Below are 21,769 nucleotides of genomic sequence, written 5' to 3' on the forward strand. Positions count from 1 at the left end.
TATCTTGAACATTTTTAAAATCCCTGCTCCCAAAGGTAAACAGGACCATTAAAGTTTGCAGTTGACCCAGAGCACAGACACTTAAAAAAATGCATAGGAAGAATTTTGCCCATTTAGATATAATTCTACTCCATTTTAAAAAAGAAAACACAAAAATATGAACCGATGTGAAATTAGTAAGAGTAAACTCAAAGAAATGAATGGCAGAAGTTTTGGGGAGCTTGGATTTATAAGATAAGGAGGGACCTCTACAGTTTCAGTTATTTTCATTAAACAGTGATAATAGTCACAACCATATAAGTGCAACTTAGATGAGGTTATCATAACTTCATAAGTCTCCCATTCACCTGCTTGAAAACTTGTCTGAGTTACTTACTTCTTTTTATAGCAAAGGAAAACCTTGTGTCCTGCACATTTCATTATTGTTGTGTTATGATACCTAGACATTAGTCGGTATGAGAGGAAGGGGTGTGTTGGTTACATATCAACCAAAAGCACGACTTACAATATTTTGTCTGCAAACCAATGGGACAGTGACCATGTAATGATATGATCACCATGGCTAATGAAGATGGCAGGTTGCCCAAATAAATAGATATCATGTTCTGGACTTGCTACCTTGTCTGCTGCTTCTCACATTGAATTTGTTTGCAAGCTTGTCTCATTATATATATTTTTAAAGCCATTTTCCCCCTCCTTTTCTTTTCTCCTTTTTATTGATTGTTTCAGACAATTATATCAGTAGAAGGAGATGATTTTGGTGCCACAAGGAGGTAGTTATTTTTGGAGTCTTCAGAGCTCCAAATTTGGAGACATCTATACCATATTCAACTCTATATTTTTCTACTATTTCAACCTATTTTAATATATGTATTTTATTGTTACAGACAGGTATAATATTTCAATGTTAAAAAAATTGTTTTAGATTTTAAACTGTATTTTAAATGTTTTATGTATTTAGGCTCTCCTGCAAAGCAGTGTTTATCTATTGAAGAGACTACACTGTAAAATGAACACAAGATAAGTAAATGAGTAAATAAATACATGTAAATATTATAAATCTGCAAAAGAGAATGGCTGTGTAAGTGTATAGCCTGAGAGTGCTGATTTTCCCTAATAAGAAGTGAGTGAAAGCATTCAAGCCATGATCTCAGTGGAGAGAAAAAAAAAAAAGTAAAATCACATCAATTTGCCATTAATTGTCACAATGTCAGGAAGTGAGCTCATCATGGTTTCCGTCCTCGTTTGACCTTTGCCTTTCCCTTTCTTCTAGCCTTTCAGGAACTTGGAGGAAAGATGACTCTTATCACACATTCCCTTCCCTGTCTTCTTCCATTGTGAAATCTTCAGCACCGAAGTTTGAATATAAGCAGTAATGTGCTTTGTCTATTATGGTGCACATCTTTCCATATGAATATGTGAGCATATTGCCACAAGACACTGGGTTGTATATAAGCAGAAGTGTAGTATCATTCAGGCCTGGCTTGGTGGATTGGGGGATAGTGGAAATATTAGGAGATTAATTTTGGGTTTTTTTATGAACTCATCACATTTGATATATAGTAGGTCAGGAGGTATGTTCTTTTTCCTTTCTGGTTGAAAACTTTATATAATTTATGATGTCAGGATGATAGAGTAGAAGGTAATGTGAACAGAATTCTATAAAAATGAATTTTTCAAGGACACTTCAAAGAGCACATGACCTCACTCATTCAGAAGGCATGGGTGATGATATTTTTGTTCAAACATTTCAGCAACATGTCAAGAAAATGCATGCTGTTGATATAATTGTGTAACAACTCAATGTGCAATGTTTGTGATGTTTCACTGTCTGTGTGAATAGACTGACCACTTTCACTTTGGAGTTCTGGATATCACTATGGATTTCCCCAAGTCTAGAACAAGCTTACTCCCTATAATGGGGGAAATCATGCATACAAGAATTGAAATATGAAAGTTTGTTGTCATTTGGGTCCTTTTTTTTTTCCTGTCTCAGCTGTAATTTATCCAGAAAATGCCTTTTTATAATGGCCTTCCTTCCTTTGTCTGATTGACATGGATGACAATGGCCACAGCAGAAACTTCCTGAAAGAATAATAGGCTATTTATTTCTGGCGGCTGAATAAATGAAAGTAGGGAAAACCGAAGTATCATGGTCATGATCCTATTAAGACTGTATATTGGGGGAAAGATGATGTCATACAGTAGGAAATTACTCAACGTTCACTTGAGACGAGGAGGGGTGGATGTGAGTTAGGGAGGTTATTATCCTCCTCTGACTACGCTTACTGTTAGAAAAGGAAAAGATGAAGAAGGAGAAGAGAGGGGGAGGAACTGAAGGAAAAGAAGAACAGATTGTTTGTTATCATTGCTGAGTGGTGTCATACTAAAACCCACTTGTTTTCACAGGATATGCTTGTCCAATGTTTTTGTGATAAGTGCAAGCCGCTGAATGGTACATGGCACTAGATTCTACTTGATTAACCTATAGATATAAGTGAAGTGAACCACAGTGGAAGCTGTGGCCAAGCCTGAGGTCTGGTATATGTTTTTTGGAGAGCATTTTCCTGCTTTGTGAGCCTGCACTCTGGGTTTGGAAGTAAACAGGCATATTATGAACAGTCATTAGCAAGTTGCTGTTGTGGGAATACTTCATTCTCTGTATGGAACCAATGTTGGAACTTGGCAATAGTTGCAGCCGATGAGTAGTGAGTGTATCATCAGAGATATTATGCACATTTCAGGTTCTGTACACAATTCGAACATTTGGGAAGGATTTTAAATGCATCGGTAAGTATTCAGCAGATATCATATTAGTGGTGTAGGAGTGCAGTTCCATTTTAGATACTCCTGAAATGACGAAATCATTGCGAGAACGTTGTAGTCATAACACTGAAAATGACATGAGCTCCACATTGTTACTACTTGCTCTATGTTGGAAGAGAAAATCTTGTTTAGTTAAACCTGGAACCAAGGCCACTTATGTTATGCCATACGATTAGGCTTGCAGGTCATTGTTTAGTGGCACAACAGGCGATGATGCTCTACATAGAAAGTTTGCACGAGGTCTCCCATGACGCTCTCATGGTTTTATGATGACATTTTGCTGTAAACAAAAGTAATTTTGTGTGGTACTAGTAGAAGGCTATTGCAGATTGTGTTTCAGAAATTGGGGGTGTGTGCCAGCCTTTAGTTGATCCATATAAAGTCATTTGAGCTGTTGACATTGGTACTGTAATGGCATGACTGCCAGGAAATAAATGGCTGATGACCAGGTTTTGCCTGTGATGTGACTTACATGTAAGTACCTATCTGTGGACACTGACGTGCGTAAGCAAAGAAATAAAGAGTGCACACATGACCCCTTTTCATTGCTTCTGATAGGCTACATACAGTACTTTATCCCATTTTATAATCATAAAGCCTGCATCTCGAATGGTCACAAACTATTCATGGTAAAGCTTATGTTGCCCTTCGCAGCCTTTATGCAGAAGCTATCTCTCTGTACAGGTTGGAGAATGCGGTTGTACTTCCTCTATACACGAATCCAAGATGAACATGTTAACAGCAGATGTGTCTGCCCCTTTGGGCTTGTGGTATTTGTCTGAATGTTTAAATGTTTAGTATTGTTCCTTGTGCTCTGGAATTTCAGACAAAATAGAAGTTTCAATCATCCTGGTTACATGACAAAGCCTGCCATAATTCCTTGTTCTTGTGTTTTGGTTTGTTGTTTCTTTATATTGGCATTTTAAAGCATAAAAGCAATTAAAGGGATGTTATAGTATTGGTTGAGATGAGGATTTAGCTTTTAAATTTTTGCAAGATACTTAGTTCTAAATGACTTTACAAAATATGAAAGAGCATACAATTCTAAGTAGCATTCAAAGTTTATTTCATAAAATTTGGTTTCAAAATGGCAGAGATATCCAAGAACAAAGTAAAACAAAGTGATCCTAATAAAAGGTGGGTCCCAATCATTTCAAAACTGATTTTCATCGAATAAACTTTGAATTCCTCTTCAAATGGTTTGTTCTTTAATATGTCATAAAAGTGGCTTCTAATTATCTCATAAAAAGTTAAAGGACAAGTTCACCTTCATAGACATGTGGGTTGAGTAAATGCAGCAATATTAGTAGAGCACATCATTGAGAGTTTGAGGAAAATCGGACAATCCGTTCAAAAGTTATGAATTTTTGAAGTTTCTGCTCACTCAAGGCTGGATGAGAAGACTACTATAGCTTGTGATGTCACATGAGTACAACGATACAAAGAAAGAATAAAGAAAATTCAACATATTCTCGCTTTTCTCTCATAACAAAAGAACACTTGACTTCTCTCTTTCAGAAGGCAGGGGGAATAATATTACCCTTCACATTTTTATGTCAGTAACAAGTCGAAGAAATGTGCACTTAATTCAAAAAGTAAAGTTTTGTGATATTCTCTTTTTATTTTCTTTATATGGTTGTACGCATATGACATCATACGCTATAGTAGTCTTCTCATCCAGCAGTGACTACGCAGAAACTTTAAAAATTCATAACTTTTGAACGGATTGTCCGATTTTCCCCGAACTTTCACTGATGTGTTCTACTAATATTGCTGCATTCACTCAATCCACATGTATATGAAGGTGGACTTGTCCTTTAAAACCTGAATCCCCTTCTCAACCAAAACTATGCCATCCCTTTGAATGGGTCATTAGACATTCAGTGAAAGTATTTCAGTCCATGTTTCCTTTGGCAAACTTGAGCCATTTATGTTGGCCCTGATGTCGTCTGCTCTGTGCATATTTGTTTTCTGCCCTACACTGTGTGTTGATCTCCCACACATATTCTCAGAGACCCAAGGAAACTTATATGTATATTGCCAGCGATGCATTTAGTATGAGCCAGTACTTCTGAGATGTGGGTAATGTCACATATAGATTTGATACAGAGCACACCAGATTTTCAGGAGCAATGGGTTAAACCGGCCCTTAGACATTTAAAGAGAGGTACTTTGAGAAGAGAAGATCAGAAATAAGATTATAGATTATATTATATAGACTGTGCATTCATATTTACGTTGAAATACATGATATTCTGCATGGGAATTCATAATGTGAATGCATTATGCCATGAAAAACATTGCAAAATACCGTGGTATTTAGGATGGTAGTTTAAATTTCTCACAAAATAGGTGTGTGAGATTTGAATGTATTCCAAGTATAATTACAGACTATTTGGTAAAGTTTGATTGATGGGGTGGCATCTAATGGCTGTGAGATTTCATGAAGAAACTTTTTTTTTCCTTCCCACTGTGCCATATCAATGATTTCAAGCTTTCTTGAAAGAAAACTTTTTTTTTTTTTGTTGGACATCTGTATTATTATCTGTAGACAGAGGAGTGGTCTATGAAAACTGGTAGAATTGTGTGTGTGTGTATGTGTGCCTAGGATTTCACATTAATGCAATTACTTCACTCTGTTTCATTCACACTGACATCATCTTTCACTAGGAACCTGTGTCCATCATTAACAAACAAACAAATGAACATGCCTGTTGAGCTAGTGCATATGATTGATATGGTATCAATATATTTTCACCCAATTTTTCCCCCCTTATTTGAGGATGTAGTATAACAATTATTATTATTTTTTTTTTGTAACTGTGCAAAATTTTGAAATACAGTGTATCTTTGAATGTGCATAAAAATACTATAATTTTTGTTCATTGCTGCTCTCTTTTGAAAACAGCGGTGGTGTCGGCGTTACTTCAAGCTGAGCAGTTCAAACGGCGAGTTATACTTGCAGTACTTCAAAGACAACACCTGCTCCAAACTCAAGGGGAGTATCAACCTGAGGGAGTGTGAACAGGTGGACCAGGGGCTCTCCTTTGAGACACGCAGCAAGCTGAAGGATGCCCACATCTTTGACATCGTGACCCAGCGCCGCAAGTACTTCCTGGTCACGGAGACTGAGGCCGACATGCTTCGCTGGGTACAGAGTATCTGCACGGCCTGCGGGTTCCAGTCTGAAGATTCATGTAAGCAAAAAGACGTAGTATGCGATCTAGATGTTTTATCCTCGCATGTTTTGTGTTTTGTTTGCATCCAAGCTCATGTGTGGCTCAAGATAACTGTGACTCATGATCATTTTGGCTATTAAAAAAAGAAAAAGCGTGGAAACAACTTTTGAATGATTTTTGTCTTCCTACTACATGCCCTTTGTTTCCTGAAAACTCATTCAAGGTCATAATTTAGGAGAACATTCTCAGCATATTGATGGAATACCTATTAAACCTTCTTATGATTTTTTCCAGGAGGCATTGTGAGACATTTTCAATAGAATGTGGACAAAGTTTGCATTTAGAACAGTCATGGACGAATGAATCAATTTGTTTAGAAATTAAAACAAAAGAGTAGGTGTTATGAGTTGTTCCAGATAGATACAAAGCCATGTTATGTGAAAACACATGGGGAACATGTATTCCCAAGTTGTTTGGCTAACTCTACACTCTTCAGAAATGTGTGTGTTGTGTATGCATACCGTATGTGCACATGTAGTGAGTGTTGAGAGGTGCATGTTTGACTGAAAGGCTTTGCACTTTGCAGAGTAAATATGTGATTGGTTTAAAAGTTAGTTTGAAAAGAAAGGGTAATATTTTATCAGCACAACTGTGAAAATTTGATCAAAGTCAAATAGAATTGGGAAAGTTGTAGAATTGGGAAAATTTGCTAATTTTAGCTAAACAGTCTTCAAACAGTTGATATGAATATGCAAAAGTGTCAGCTTGTGATATGTTGTTACTTTACCAACTTCTAGTGACTGTGTACAAAAACTGCCCAAAAAATTCAATTCTTTGCTATAAAAGTGTAAAATATGATGTTATTCCTGGCTGAATAACTTCAAAATAATGATCAGTCAGATATCAGGATTTGAGACTATGGTGTGGTTGCATTAAACAAAAACACTAGAAATTTCAAGATTTTGTGTATGGACTATATGGCATGTTTTGTGAGGTGCATAGATATTCATATTCACTGTTCAAGAACTGTCTTGTGAAAGTTAACAAAACTTCACAATTTTATAACTTCTTGATTTTATCTGATTTTGATCAAGCTTTCACTATTGTGCTTATAAAATCTTATTCTCTTCTAAGACTAACTCTTAAAGGGGAAGGCTAGTAACTGATCAGTGGGAATCAGTGGAAATGCTGGGAGATGATTGTTCCAATCCTTATGGGATTCATTCAAGAGTTCATTGTATATCTATTGTTGTGTGAAAATGATTTGCTTCAGAACGGTCTCATATTCAAGTAATGTGCAGATTAATGCTCCGTCACTGACCAGGGACGCTAACCTGGAAGCATTAAACTGCACATTACTTGAATATGAGACCATTCTGAAGCAAATCATTTTCACACAACAATAGATATACAATGAACTCTTGAATGAATCCCATAAGGATTGGAACAATCATCTCCCAGCATTTCCACTGATTCCCACTGATCAGTTACTAGCCTTCCCCTTTAACTGGTCTAGAATTCCCCTTTAAATGTTGTTTGTAGTCTCTGGTTGCCAAGGAGACTCAGTTGCTGTTTCTGAACACCTCACACCTCTAGTTTAATAGGAATGAATATTCATATACCTGATAACAAACATTTTTGTAGTCAGAAAGTGAACATTTGGAGGTCATCTACAGAGGTTTAGAGTGATATATAATCTATATGTCATCTAGGGAAATCTTGGCTGTAGAGTACATTTTCCAAAACCTTACACAACTCTCATACTATACACCTTAACCACTTGTCCAAGCACTAATCAAGCTATTTAAAACATGTTACATTTACACAGGTACTGATGACACAGACCTGTCTGAATATAGGTTGTGGTTTATATAAAAAAAGACAGTATTATGATATGTTTAGCTAAATCTGCATTTCAGGGGATTTATGTCTCATATTTTGGCAAGATGATCACTTGTTTCTTTCACTTCTTTTTTTCCCCTTTTTTTTTGTGGGAGATTGATTTTGATCTCTTGTACTCTGAGTGGTGCCGTCTGTTGACAAGTGATTTTCTGATATAGAGTAACTGCGTCAGTAAGCGGCCGTGCAGCCGTTCGCGGCAGGTACAACATACACGGTAATATACAGCTAAACACAGCATTGCACTGTTACATGCACACTACACATATACTAACACACTAGCAATCAACAAAAACCAACCGATAAAATGGGCACAATCTCTGACGAAAGTGAAATTTTCTCACCTAAATGACAACATATCGCATCCAAAATGAAATTTTCGGTACTTCTTAACATAACAGTTAAGAAACAATGGTCCAAGAAACTGGATTTTTTTTCGTTTTCGTGATGTTCATGGATTTTGAAAACATATCCTCACATAAAATAGAATTATCGCGAGCCGATGTGGGCCGCCATTTTTTTCAGAAAGTGGATGTTACCATCGCAAAAAATGAGAAAAACACGAGAAAGACATCAACAACACCGCCAGAAGTGCGATCTTGTTTGCGGCCAATGCATGTGCGCACGCTATTTTCACGTGCTTTCGCAATGGGAATTGGCGCTTACGCAATGTTCGCGAGACATGTGAAGGCGATCAGCTAAAGATCGCGGAGCACGCGCGTATTGCATAGGGATTGTACATCGTGCCGCAAGCAGAAATACTACGTCGCATGTCGCCCTTATCGGCGAAAATTGTGCCGGGTTTTGCCCTGGTAAATCATGAAAACTGCGTTGGTCAATGGTAAATTTCTTTCATGAAAACAATTGCATTAATGAATAATCTTGTCTATGATATATGAAATGGTTGAAAATAATTTGCCTGATTTGTTTACAAGTTGGAAAAACTCTTAACAATGCTTAAACTGCCGCAAACGGGATATTTTACTCTAAATGATTTTTCATAGTGTGGCATTTCCTTCCTCGTTTAAAGAGAGAATATGAAAAGAAGGCAATGGGATTAGCCCTGTGTCCTGTTTTGACGGATGAATTGTAGGATTTTCACGGATGTAGTGGATATGATACATGAACACATCATAATGTTGGCTTTGGAGCATTACTTATCCGTGCAAGTGAACATGAGTGTCCAAAATGAAAGGTGTTTCCCAGAGCAGTTAAAAGAGCATTTCCGTTGGTGTAATACAGCTGATTTGTGCACCAGGAACGCTTCCTGTTATCGATGATCAATTATTTTGTTTGACGGATTCAAATTGATTTTGTTGTTGTTACTTGTTGCCGGCATTGATTGTGCTGGCACCATTAAAGTTCATGGTAGCCTCAAATACGCAAAGCATGGGTAAGGGTGATGAAATGAAGAAATGAAGGCTTTACCTGGAATTTGATGAGATGCATGTAGCATCACCATAACGATGTACCTTTATCAGAGATGGTACTTGAACTATTCTTGAAGGTTGCGTCTTGCTAACTCTCCTGCATGGGAGAAGAAGAAGAGGAAGTATCATAATGAGAATAAATACACCAGGTTCATTGTCAGGGTACCTTTACCTTCCATTGAGATACATGTATGAGCCCAATTTTATGTCAGTGTCAATGGAATGGCGTTCAATGCCCTTGGCATTTATAGAGAAATTCTTCGAAGAGCCATACCATATGATTTTCCCTTGTTACTTAATTATGATTAACAAAGGAAGCTTCAGGAAGTCATGCAGGTTATTCTTGGTCTAAGAAAAGGTGCATGCCAGTGGCTTGTTAAAGGACAAGTTCACCTTCATAAACATAAGGATTGAGAGAATGCAGCAATATTAGTTGAACACATCAGTGAAAGTTTGAGGAAAATTGGACAATCGATGCAAAAGTTATGAATTTTGAAAATTTTTGTGTTGGAACCGCTGGATGAGGAGACTACTAAGGCTCGTGATGTCATATGAGTACAACAGTATAAAGAAAATGTAAAGAAAATTCAACATATTTTCACTTTTTTTCGCATAATAAAAGAGCACTTGACTTGCCTCTCTCTTAAGGCAGTGGGAATAATATTACCCATAACATATGTCAGTAACGAGTCAAGGGAATGTGTACTTTTTTCAAAATATGACATTTTGTGAAATTCTCTTTATATTTTCCTTATGCTGTTGTACGCATGTGACATCATACACTGCAGTAGTCTTCTCATCCAGCGGTGACTCCACAAAAACTTCAAAAATTCCTAACTTTTGAACAGATTGTCCGATTTTCCTCAAACTTTCAATGATGTGTTCTACTAATATTGCTACATTCTCTCAATCCTTATGTTAATGAAGGTGAACTTGTCCTTTAATCATATTAGTACGTAAGCAATGATTGAAAGATTATGTCATTTCCAAAATTTGGTTTTGAAGTTGTTTTGTTCTATTTTTTATTTTTTTTGGTAGATGTATCTAAGTAATCTGAAATAAAATAATCAAAAATTATCATAAAGTGTAAGGCATAGATGCATTCATTGAGCAATGTAGGGAATGCTCAGGGTATCGACCATTACCACTATCTTGTGGAGACATGATTTCCGTAGCTTCCATGTTATTGTTTGTACCATTTCAGTGAAACATTTTTTGTAGAAACTTTTGATGTTTTGGTTGAGTTTGCTCTTCTTCTCAAAGTTGACTTGGAACACAGAGTATATATCTCTCTCCCCTGGTAAAGAGGGAAGTCACTGACACAAATACCTACACCTCATTCCATTACTGACGCAGGAGGTGTAGCTCCATATACATGCCTGAGATTTTGGGCACCACAAGGGGATCTCCCATCTCGTCAACAATGCCTTGCCACATTCGACAAGCCAGAAGGGGATTTCCCTTTCTGACTGTTTTTTTTTTTCCCTCAGACTGAAAGGGTGAGAATCTTACTAGGGGTAAATCTCTATGTGGTATTGCCTCCCAGTGCTCTCTTTGAGGTCATTGTAGTGAATTGCTGGGGCCAATAAGGACTCTCATTCTTCTGTATCAATAGTTATAGAGTTACGTTGTACCTGAAAAAGCATAATCCACAGTGTCGCCAATTAGTCTGTTTGTACCATATTTAGTACAGTTGTGCTTCTTCTTTTTTTTATCAAAAGTAAGAAAATATTGCTGTAAAATGAAAAAGGCAAATGTTAAGTTTCTAAGATTTTATCTAGCATAAAAAGATAAGTTTTTCCATTTTAGACAAAGGTATTTTTTTTTCTTTTTTCCCCTTCAGAATATGTTTTACTATGAGTGAAGTGTTGGATGTGTTTTTCATGGATGTGTTTTTGTTTCTATCTTGCATGCTTGTAGTATTAACTTGTAATCAGGGGGTTCGGTTTGTCGAGGTTTGGAACCCTGTGAATCATAGCTGGTTAGGACTACTAATGGACAATGTGGGTTATGGCTGTAATCGTCAAACACACACAAACAAGCAAATAAACATGATCTGAAAAATGTTTTTTTTTTTTTTGTGCAAATTTCCTTGTCTAATGCACATACATCCGGTACAGCTCATATCACAGTTAAATGATTTTGAAGTATGATATTATAACCTCATTTAATTTTTATATCTAGTTTCATTGATATCACTGTTCTGAGAAAAACATGAAACTCTAAACTTGTTGTGACGTCTGATGAACTTCATACCATTCTGTTTGCTTGCGTTTGCTCATGTCTATTTTAAAAAGTTCCTTGAATGTTGAGCAGACTTTACAGTAGATGGCATCCAAATGTCTTTTGCAGGCCACCAGCTAACAACCTCATTTTACTTCAAGTAGGCATTCTGTGCAAATGATGGCAGTTGTACGAAGTTTTACCCTGTATTACATGTGTACTGTACCTCCTAGTCATGTAGCAATAAAACCTTCATATCTTTCTCTCATTTCATTTTACTGCCTGTAATGGCTACTGTTGGCCTCATAACTGATAGCAACAAGAGCAGCAGCCTACTGATCATACCTACTCATGCAATGTTCTACATCAAGTATGAGAAGAAGGCTTAAAAATTGCATTTCACTCTGGGAGTCATGTTTTGTGAACCAGAAAGAAGGGCTTTATAACATTCTACCTGTGGTGCTGATGATATTCATGAAATGAGGCAGAATACTCATGATATATTGAAATATGAACTTATTCTTCTCTTTTTCCCCCTGTATAAAAGTCCCCAAGCAGATTTTCAAATGTGGACTGTACAAAAAAAAAAAAAAAAAAAAAAATGAATGGAAAGGGACAGTCTACAACATCTCATACAATGAAAGAACAGTGTTCCACCTATGGGACGCATTCATGAATGATGAAATGGTTTTGAAATAATGTTTGTGGAGTTTGGATATCTTTGTGGATAAATTCTATTTCATTAAAAAAAAAAAAATGAAATGAGAGAAAGTTGTAGATGCAGCAAATCAGTGGCAGCCTCTTGATTTGAATGTTGGCCATATACAGATACATACATACAACAAAGTGTACGTTATAAGAATTTGCAGGTAACATGTCCGTCTGCCGTTTCCAGTATAAGACCTTCATCAATGTAGTAATTAGGCGGTGTAGCTGAAGGTGATGTATTTGACTTTTGTGCACATGTCACATTTTGCTAATCATAAACCACTTGACATACACTGTACGACATGGCGTAGTGCATTTACTGCTTACACGTCAACTTCTTTTGAAAATGATCACAAAAAACAAACAAACAAGAAACTCTATGTGGCCTTGGGTTCCTCTCGCTAGCATATAAGAAAATAGTAATAGCAGCTGCCCCATATCATACAAATAGGAACAGCTTTGTAATCTACATGGGAAAAACTTGTACATTCACATATCAATTTCTGAGCTAATAATACTTGTGCAGGAATTAGTGAATGATTTAGTCTCTTTTTATATATGTTTACGTGGACTGATTGACATGACAGCTAAATGTGAACAGTTTTAGAAATAGAGTGATGGTAGGTTGATGTGATATATCAAAGAGAGAGAAACGGAAGCAAGCAAGAGGAAGAAGGATGTGAACATTTGGCAGATCTGAAGGATATATATATATATATATATATATATATATATATATATATATATATGTATGCATATGCATTTCTCATTCAGCTCCGCTGATCCAAAATTGGCTTTCACAGACTAAGTTTTAGTGCAGTAACAGCACAACATCAGCGAGTGTTTTGCAGTTGCCATGGTAACCTATTACTACGAGAGTCGCAGGCATTTTACCCTTTTCCTGTTGCCGAGGGGGCGTTCCTTCAGATGCAAATAACAGCCCGTGTAAACTTCAGCTGGCAAATGCTGGAGATACAGATTGTATCACTTTGCCTACCCCTGATTGCCCCTCTTGAAAATCACAGAACCACCTGCAGCACTGCTGAGATTTCCACACTTGTGTAAGCCCTACGTCTGTTTGTATGTGGAGGATGTAGGATTGTGATGATATGTGTGTTCCTTTGCCAGGCTCATGTTAGTCCTGTGTCTTCCTTCTCTTTCAAGTTAACTCTCTGAGGCCCGTCAGGAACGGGTCTATAATACAAGTCAATCGGTTTTAGGCTGGTGGTCTCAAGAGGCTGTATTCAAGTGGTGCACGGGTCTGAGTGTTTCAATCAGAATTGTATGCTGAAGGGAAACTATGGAATTGTTTAACCCATGAGGTGAAGCATAGTAGGCTTAGACTAGATTCCGTAATTACTGCTTGCACACTATTCCTGTTAACTCATGAAAAGACGTGCATCATCTGTTTTATAGAATGGTGGACAAATCTTTGCCAGAAATCCATTGTTTTAGTCATATTTGCGGTAATCAACAATGCTTGGCCAGTTTACTCGGATGCATTTGCTTTTGGCTTGCCATAGACGCAACCGTGCATCAGTAATTACTGGATGCACGGTAGATTTACTGGTTGCATAGCTAGCCAATTTTTACTCTACCAGGTGCTTGAACGCATGCTGTTAAGTGTGCAAACTCTTGCTACTTGTTATTACTGGATGTACAGCTAGTTATCTCTTGCTAAGTGCATGAACTTCTTTGAGCACTACAAGTGTGTGATAGCAGATGATAGCAAGTGTGTGATCACAATGATTATTTGATATCGAACATGCAGCCAGTAAAAATTGATGCACTGCTCTCGACCAATGAAATTGCAGAATTTTCTAGACCAATTAAATTGCAGAATTTTCTAGACCAATTCTATAAAATCTCTTGAGATAGTTGTGACGAGTTTAGACTTACTGCTTCCTTCCTGGAGTAGAGATTGGCAATGAGAGAAACCTTTTAGTAATCAGGGATTAACCCTTTTGTAACCATTGTGTTTAGTATACAATTGCTATTATACATGACAGTTTTTCCATTGGCTACTATGGGGTTAATTAGAAAGCTTGTTGGCTCAATACTGTCAGGAACCACATGGAAATGAGTTTTACATGACCATTATGTACTCAGCAGTCTTTTCTACATTATGACTCTGTAAACCAGCTTGAAAGTCCTTTAATTGTCATCAATTTGTGCCTATTAAGCGGTTTATCTGTTTACTATGAAAAATTTCCTTGTTTTCCATGTATGCTTTATAGCTGATGTGGCAAGGAAACTTTTCATTGATGGCCTTAAACTCCTAGTACCATGATATCCAGCTGATTTCCATGGAAGCCTTCACTCATATACTGCATTTTTTCATATTCACCCTGAACTTGCCCATATCATTGAAAGTAAAGCATCCCACCCCTACACACCTACACACCAGGTTTATTTTGAAGCATAAAAGAAGCAATTGCCTGACTAAATGCATCTGAATTCCTGGTACTGTTGAAACCTTGAAAGAGAGCTACTGCATACAGCTCGTAATGAGTTCATTCAGAGCAGGTGCAGACATTAAACAGTCATACTATCAACTGTTGTGATATGTAACTCACTGGCCTTGAATCAGTGTATACCCGTATGTGTAATCATTTGTAACTAAGCATGAATGTGGCACTGTGCCCTTATGAAGTTTTCATGTCACGAGCATGTTGGTTATCAAAGGTTAAAGCAATTCTTAAAAGCATATGACCACACAGTATATTGATGTATTTAAAGTGAAAGTAAAATCATATCTCTTCAAATTTGCATGTAAGGAGTTTGTTTCATATATATTGTTTGTTTGTTGTATATTGTTTCCTGTTTATACCATTTTCCATTTTCACTTCTAAGCATTTTGAGCATGTGGATGTATTGCTGTGTAAATAGCCAGTATTATTATTATTGTTATTATTATTATTATTATTATCATTATTATTATTATTATTATTTTTATCACCATTATTATTATTATCACCATTATTATTATTATTATTATCTTCATCATCCTCATCATCATCACCATGATTATTATTCAAAGGGGAAATACAACTCATGGTGTTGATATTACCATTTAATTTTAGACTGAGATTGATTTTATGGTAGTGGGGATCACTGTGCATAATTGATTACATGATGGGACACTTCATATTCCCATAGCAAGAGGAAGAACCGGATGGAAAAAGAAACATGGTGGTACGAAATCATTGATGCAGTGGCATTATGAGCAGCAATATTAACTCCTTCATGCTTTTCACTACCAACTCTAAAGGTACTTTGATGTAGCCTGTTGCTGCATTTCATGGTCATACAAGATCAAGATTCACTTCATCTTTCTTGCCAGGCTGAGTGTTTTGTTTAATGCATATTTCATAAAGAACCATACCGCGTGGCACTTTTACGTATAAAATGCCATTTCAGTGGCTGAGAGGATTTCAGATTTTCAGAAATGCTATAGCACTCTTTCTTTCCCCTTCCAGCCTGCATACAACAATTTGTCACTTTATAAAGTGTGCTTTGATGTAAAGGTTTAAAGCCTCTAGCAGCAAGCGATACTGAAAGTTTAGATGGGATATGAGCACTAGAATGGCATCCAGTTTCTCCTCTCATAGCTTGTGTACCGGCAAGCAACTTGAACATTAGTTTCCTATACTTCTTTGCATAGCACTGGGCAGTATTCCAACATCAAAATAAAGCATGACATTGGGTACACACTCCCCATAGGAAAAGGAGGAAGAAAGATGTCATATTTTTGTGCGCAATCAATATCCCACATGTTAGCATGCCCATAAAATCAGTAAACACAGTGCAGAAGTGCATTTTGAATCAATATACATGAGTGTTTGTCTTTTGTTCAAAGTGCAATAGGCAAATATGTTGCATACAAGTAGCTACATTTATACCAACAGGAAGGAGGGGGGGGGGTTAAAGGGATGATATAGTATTGGGCTTTTAACTTTCTGCGAGATAGCAAGAAGCCACTTACGAAATGATACAGAGCATATCATTATAAGAGGAATTCAAAATTCATTAGATGCAAATTGGTTTTGGAGTGGCTGAGACATCCAAAAACAAAGTAAAACAAAGTGATCCTAATAAAGGGTGGGTCCCATCTTTTATTGGGATTGCTCTGTTTTGGATATGTCAGCCATTTCAAAAGCAGTTTTCATCGAATAAAGGTTGAATACCTCTTGGAATTACATGCTCTTCATATTTTACAAAGGATTTCTCATTATCCCACCCAAAAATCTTAGAAACCTGAAGTTTTGTCTCAACCAAAATTTTACGATCCCTTTAATAAAAGATAAATGAATGTTATCTTGTGTGATAAGTGAACTGCCAATACACATTTTCACAGACAAACTAATGAGATGTCAATCACGATCCAAATACCAAGATTTTTGTGCCCGTTTTTATGGACAGAAATATCCCCCTAATTGCAATCATGATAATATGTCGACCAGACTGCGCATGTCTGTAATCTGCTAAAATAAAGACCCTTTCCCTTGTGTTTGAGAGCTGTTGTGATGTTTGATGGTTAAATTCGGCGATAGAAAATCTTGAGATTATTTGCTCCAGCGTTCAGACACTAGCTGTGGTGCAAATTATCACACTATTTCTCAAATAATCCTGATGAATTCCATAATCACCTCAGCCAAGAGGAGGAAGTTAAGTGATCATTGGCGTTGGTTTGTCTGTTTGCAAAATAACTCGAAAGGTTGTGTATGGATTGAAATGAAACGTGCATAAAAAGTTGATATTGACACCAGGAACACCTCATTCAATTTTGGTAGTGATCCATGAATTTTTATTGATTTTGGAAGGATTTTCATCTTTTGGCATATTATAAGGTCAACGAACTTGGGGCTCAAGCTGTGCGTACTGGAGGTTAACATACACGCACTGAAGCGCGTGCGCTGCTCGGGCAAGGTGCCGTGCAATGACGTAAACAAAATGCTTCTGTTTGGGGATATTGCATGCGTGTAAGGATGGAATATGAGTTGCTGGCTTTTTGGAGGTCTGTGTTCTCAGAGTGCTTTTCTAGTAATCACAAGATTTCCTGAAACTTTGATTGCTATGCTGAACATGCTCCTTATTGAGATTTCTTATGCCCACACTGGCAAAAATCTCAAGGTAGACAGTTAGCATGTAATTCCCTAGAGCAGTCGTCGATACTTTTGATGGTGACACGACATTTGCTCCTGCGACAACTTTTCTGGTCTTATTTTCTCTGAGGACTTAGGGTTAGGATTAGGGTTGTGATGGGTTTTAAGTTTAGTTTGATGTGAGGATTAAGATTAGGGTTAGGGTTATGTATTTATGTAGAATTTATGTAACTTTGTCTTAGCGTGCAGATATATCATGGGAGCAATTGTCGCAGGAGCAAATGTCATGGAACCAGTTTTGACTGGTACCAAAGTGATATATATATGACATTTCATATTACTGAGTAGACATTAGTCTTACCACACTGAGGAAGGTCCAAGGACTACATTGTATTTATCATTTCAACTGTTTCAGTATTCTCTCATCCCAGACTGATGCAAAAGAAATTGTTCAAACATGTCATCACTATGGGCATTCTATGTCATTTTGAATTGTAAACATAAAAATTTGTAATCTATCATTTATGAAGTGTCAAATAGAGATAAGAAAAAGGATCAATGACAATTATGCTAATCCACTACTAGTCCTACTGCTACCACTACTACAACTGCTACTTATAGTGATGACTGATAGTAATGATGGTGATACTAACAATCCAATATTCAGACTTTTGTTGAATTAGCCAAAAAATTAATTTTGCATAACTGTGTGATTAATACTTAATTTGCAAACTGATGTTTTCTTTAAAGAGCTGGGGAACATGGTGACACGAGGTTTGCTCCTGCGACATTTGCTCCGGTGTAATTTTTTCCAAGAACTTAGGGTTAGGGTAAGAGTGTGATAGGGTTTTAGATTTAGTTTGATGGGCAGATGAGGATTAGGATTAGGGTTATGTTTGTGGGTAGGGTTTCATGGGAGCAATTGTCGTAGGAGAAAATGTCATGGAACCAGGGAACAGTGATGATCACTTTATATGATGCAGTTTAAAGAATAGATGTCAAAGTAAATGACTTGCTGTCCCGGGCTGGTTATTGATTAAGAAGTTTTCAACGACCCAAGATTCCTCAAAGGGACCAGTATCAGTATAATGGGCAGGGCATATGATTGATATTATGTGATTACAAAGTCAAGATAATGCAAGCGAGAGTAGAAACAGAAACACTACAACATAAAAACTTAATATCCTAGAGACCTAATGTTTGATGCCATCCAGGGTATCTCCTGGTATCTAAGGAAACTTCTTCCCAGGCCAGCTCTAAGTGAAATGCTCCTTATTGCTTTAAAGGGATGGTATAGTTTTGGTTGAGTTGGGGATTCAGATTTCACCTTTTCGCAAGATAATTTGAAACCACTTATTAAATATTAAAGAGCATACAATTATTCTAAGATGAATTCAAAGTTTATTTTTACAAGGAATTTAAAGTCGATTTGATGAAAATTGGTTTTGAAATGGCTGAGATATCATTAATTAAAACAGAGTTGTCCTAATAGAAGGTGGGTCCCCCCTTTCATTAGGACCTCTTTGTTTTTGGATATCTCAGCCATTTCAAAACCTATTTTCTTCAAATAAACTTCCTCTCAGAATTGTACGCTCTGTTATACTTCAGAAGAAGTTTCTCATCTCACAAAAAGTGGGAAACATGAAACCCATCTCAACCAAAACTATACCATCCTTTAAAGCTAAAGTGTTGTTTTGAATGGGCCCAGAAATGAAAAAGTAATCCTCCCTCCCCCCCCCCCCCCCCACCACAATTAGAACATCTCGACAATTAACTCCCAATCCATGGTGCTTTGTTCGGAAATCAATCCCATGCTCGTCATAGAGGTAGTCCACTATGTGTTGATATGAAGTATGTATTGTGCATTCATATTGTCAGCTTCAAAATGCTTGATCAATTTAGTGATTTTTTGTGACACTTTGTGGTTCAGACCAGACAGTTAATTGCAATATTGACATCTGGTATGTGGTCTTCTTAACCCGTTGAGGATGAGTCCGGAGTATACTCGGGCAGGGGTGTATGGGAAATGCGCGCTGTAGCAAAATCAGCCCGTCCTCAACGGGTTAATCAAGTCGGTGTGATACTCACTAACACAATAGATAACCCTGAAGAATGTCAGTTTTGTCTGCTGCATTTGGTGCTTTAGTAAATCATCAGGGTGGTGAGAAACATTCCAGGCAGTGAAAAAAAAACCCAGTGTTTGCTCGATCATAGTAGAATAAAACTTTCTTCACTCCAAGATGTTCTCCTTTCAATCTTGAAAGCCATGTCCAATGATTTGTGTGTTTCAGAATCATTAGATTTCATACTTTCCTCTTTCTAATTTTTCGTAGGATAATTGGTATCCTGCTCCAAATGGATTGTGTCTTCCCTTCAGTGGTTGCAGAGAGTATAAAGCTGTGTGGATTGATTGATGATTTGCTGAGCTAAATTTCCCATTTGTCCATATTTCTGTCTGTGGCATTTAGTACAGTTTATAACAGTCCCATGTGAGTACAAAACTTTCATACATGGCAGCTGTAGAGGATTTACTACATATTTCCTGTCATTAGCTGATCCTCTTATCATCATCATCTTTTTATCTCCTTTTTGCATTGACAGTATCGGACATTGGTGATGTACCTGATGGCCTACCACCAGAACCTGTAGAGACCACCCTGGTGGCAGCCCAGCCGGTCGCACGTACAAATGGAGATGAGTCGTACATCCAGCTGGACGAGTGCAACACGGGTGACAACCCCTCGTCCAACCACCAGCTGCCTCCTAAGGTCAACGGCCAGGTGTCGGCCGCCTTGCAGGCACAGCAACATCAGAAGAAGTGGGACACTCTGAGCAGCACATCAAGTAGCGCACCCAGTGATACAGCACCCTCTCCACCGGAATCCAGACCAGTGTCGCAGGTTGAGGGCGGTATGGATATTTATGATGTACCTCTGACCCAGACAAGTGATGCCCCTCCTGTGCCGCAGAGACCTAGAACGGAGGAGTCCATCTATAAAGTGGTCCCAGGAACAAAGGATCCAATGAGCTACAAGTTTGATAGGCAGATCTCTTCTGCAGGCAGTAGAGGGTCCTTTTCAAACTCGGACGACACTGGCGGGAACTCTTCTTACGATTTTGTGCGCGGGTCAAGCGAAAGGAACTCAGGCATGATGTTTGAGAGTACCGAGAGCGATGTCATGGAGTCAAATTATGATGCACCTCCACCAAGACCCCCGCCCCCTCCAACTACAGATGAGATCTACCAGGTGCCTCCTGTGAGGGGCAGTGTTGACCCCCAACAAGAGAATACCTATGATATTCCACCCATGTCCCCACCAATTGAGAGCACATACGATGTCTTGCCAAGTCCGCTTCAAAAAACCCCAAAGCAGCCCATTCCCTCGCACCTGAGGCCGTCGGAACCACTTAGCAAATCCACCGATGACTTGGCGCGGTCCTTTGAAGAGATCTCTCAAAACAATGCACATCAGTCCTTTGCAAACGGAGACCTTGAACATTCTACCTATGACCCTGTGCCGGCAATGGACCTGAATGCATCCATTGGGTCAAACAGTTCATTCAGCATGTTCAGGGACATGGGCCCGGCTTCGGATGCCATGGAGGCCCCTCCCCGCCCCGCCAAGCCCTCGTACATGTGCACACCCACACCACCACCAAGTGTGGACGAAACATACAGCATCCCAACCCAGTCCAACCACCATATCTCTCCCCAAGAGGTGCGCAGGAGGTTGGGCAGCATGGAGCTAAACAGTGGGTCCACCCCTCCCCAGAAGAACAGTCCACTCCCACCAACGATGGGAGGCCAGCACAAGTGGCTAGAACAGCATATTCCTGTGGGTTACATCAACACCAAGCGCTCCAGTTCTTCCATTGCTGCAAGGCCCAACTCCCACATGCCGCCTGGTAGAGGCTACCTGGCCATGAGGTCCAACACGTTGGCTGGTGGGAGAGTAGCCAGTGGTGTGCCACTGGGCTTTCAGAACGGCCAGAGTGCCTCCCCAGTAGGCCAGCAGCAGCAACCTGGTAGTTACATGGCCATGCAAGGTAGAGTAGTGCACTCTCATTCTTTACTACCTTAGGTCAACCTGTCAGCAAGATATTAAGAAGAAGAGAATTGTTATGACAAATAGATGAAATTTAGTGGAAATGAGTGTCCCTAAATGCACACCTTGAGTCAGAAGCATTATAATTTTGTTAAAGACTCTTTTCTGTTCATCTCATGGCATCTATACTTGTTCTATGATCATTACTACTGAAGTCCATTGCATTCCTAATTTTGCCGCAACCACATGTAATGTTTTGAAGTATTGGGAATACTTTCCAAATCAAAAGATATGTTCATATACCAAACTTTAGCCGACTTAGAATATGTTCACACCACATTGATTTCAGATCT

At 38.2% G+C, this 21,769-nt stretch overlaps 1 protein-coding gene across 1 annotated transcript in view; it reads left to right on the forward strand.

The window, feature by feature from the left end:
• LOC140235085 (uncharacterized) overlaps positions 1-21,769 on the forward strand; it is a 70,527-nt gene that overhangs the window by 40,081 nt on the left and 8,677 nt on the right. Inside the window, exons 2-3 of the mRNA XM_072315122.1 lie at positions 5,735-6,023; positions 19,972-21,417. Of these exons, the coding sequence (XP_072171223.1) occupies positions 5,735-6,023; positions 19,972-21,417 (1,735 nt within the window). The remainder of the gene's footprint in view (positions 1-5,734; positions 6,024-19,971; positions 21,418-21,769) is intronic.

The sequence above is a fragment of the Diadema setosum genome, chromosome 11, assembly GCF_964275005.1.
Source record: "Diadema setosum chromosome 11, eeDiaSeto1, whole genome shotgun sequence".
Taxonomy (NCBI): domain Eukaryota; kingdom Metazoa; phylum Echinodermata; class Echinoidea; order Diadematoida; family Diadematidae; genus Diadema; species Diadema setosum.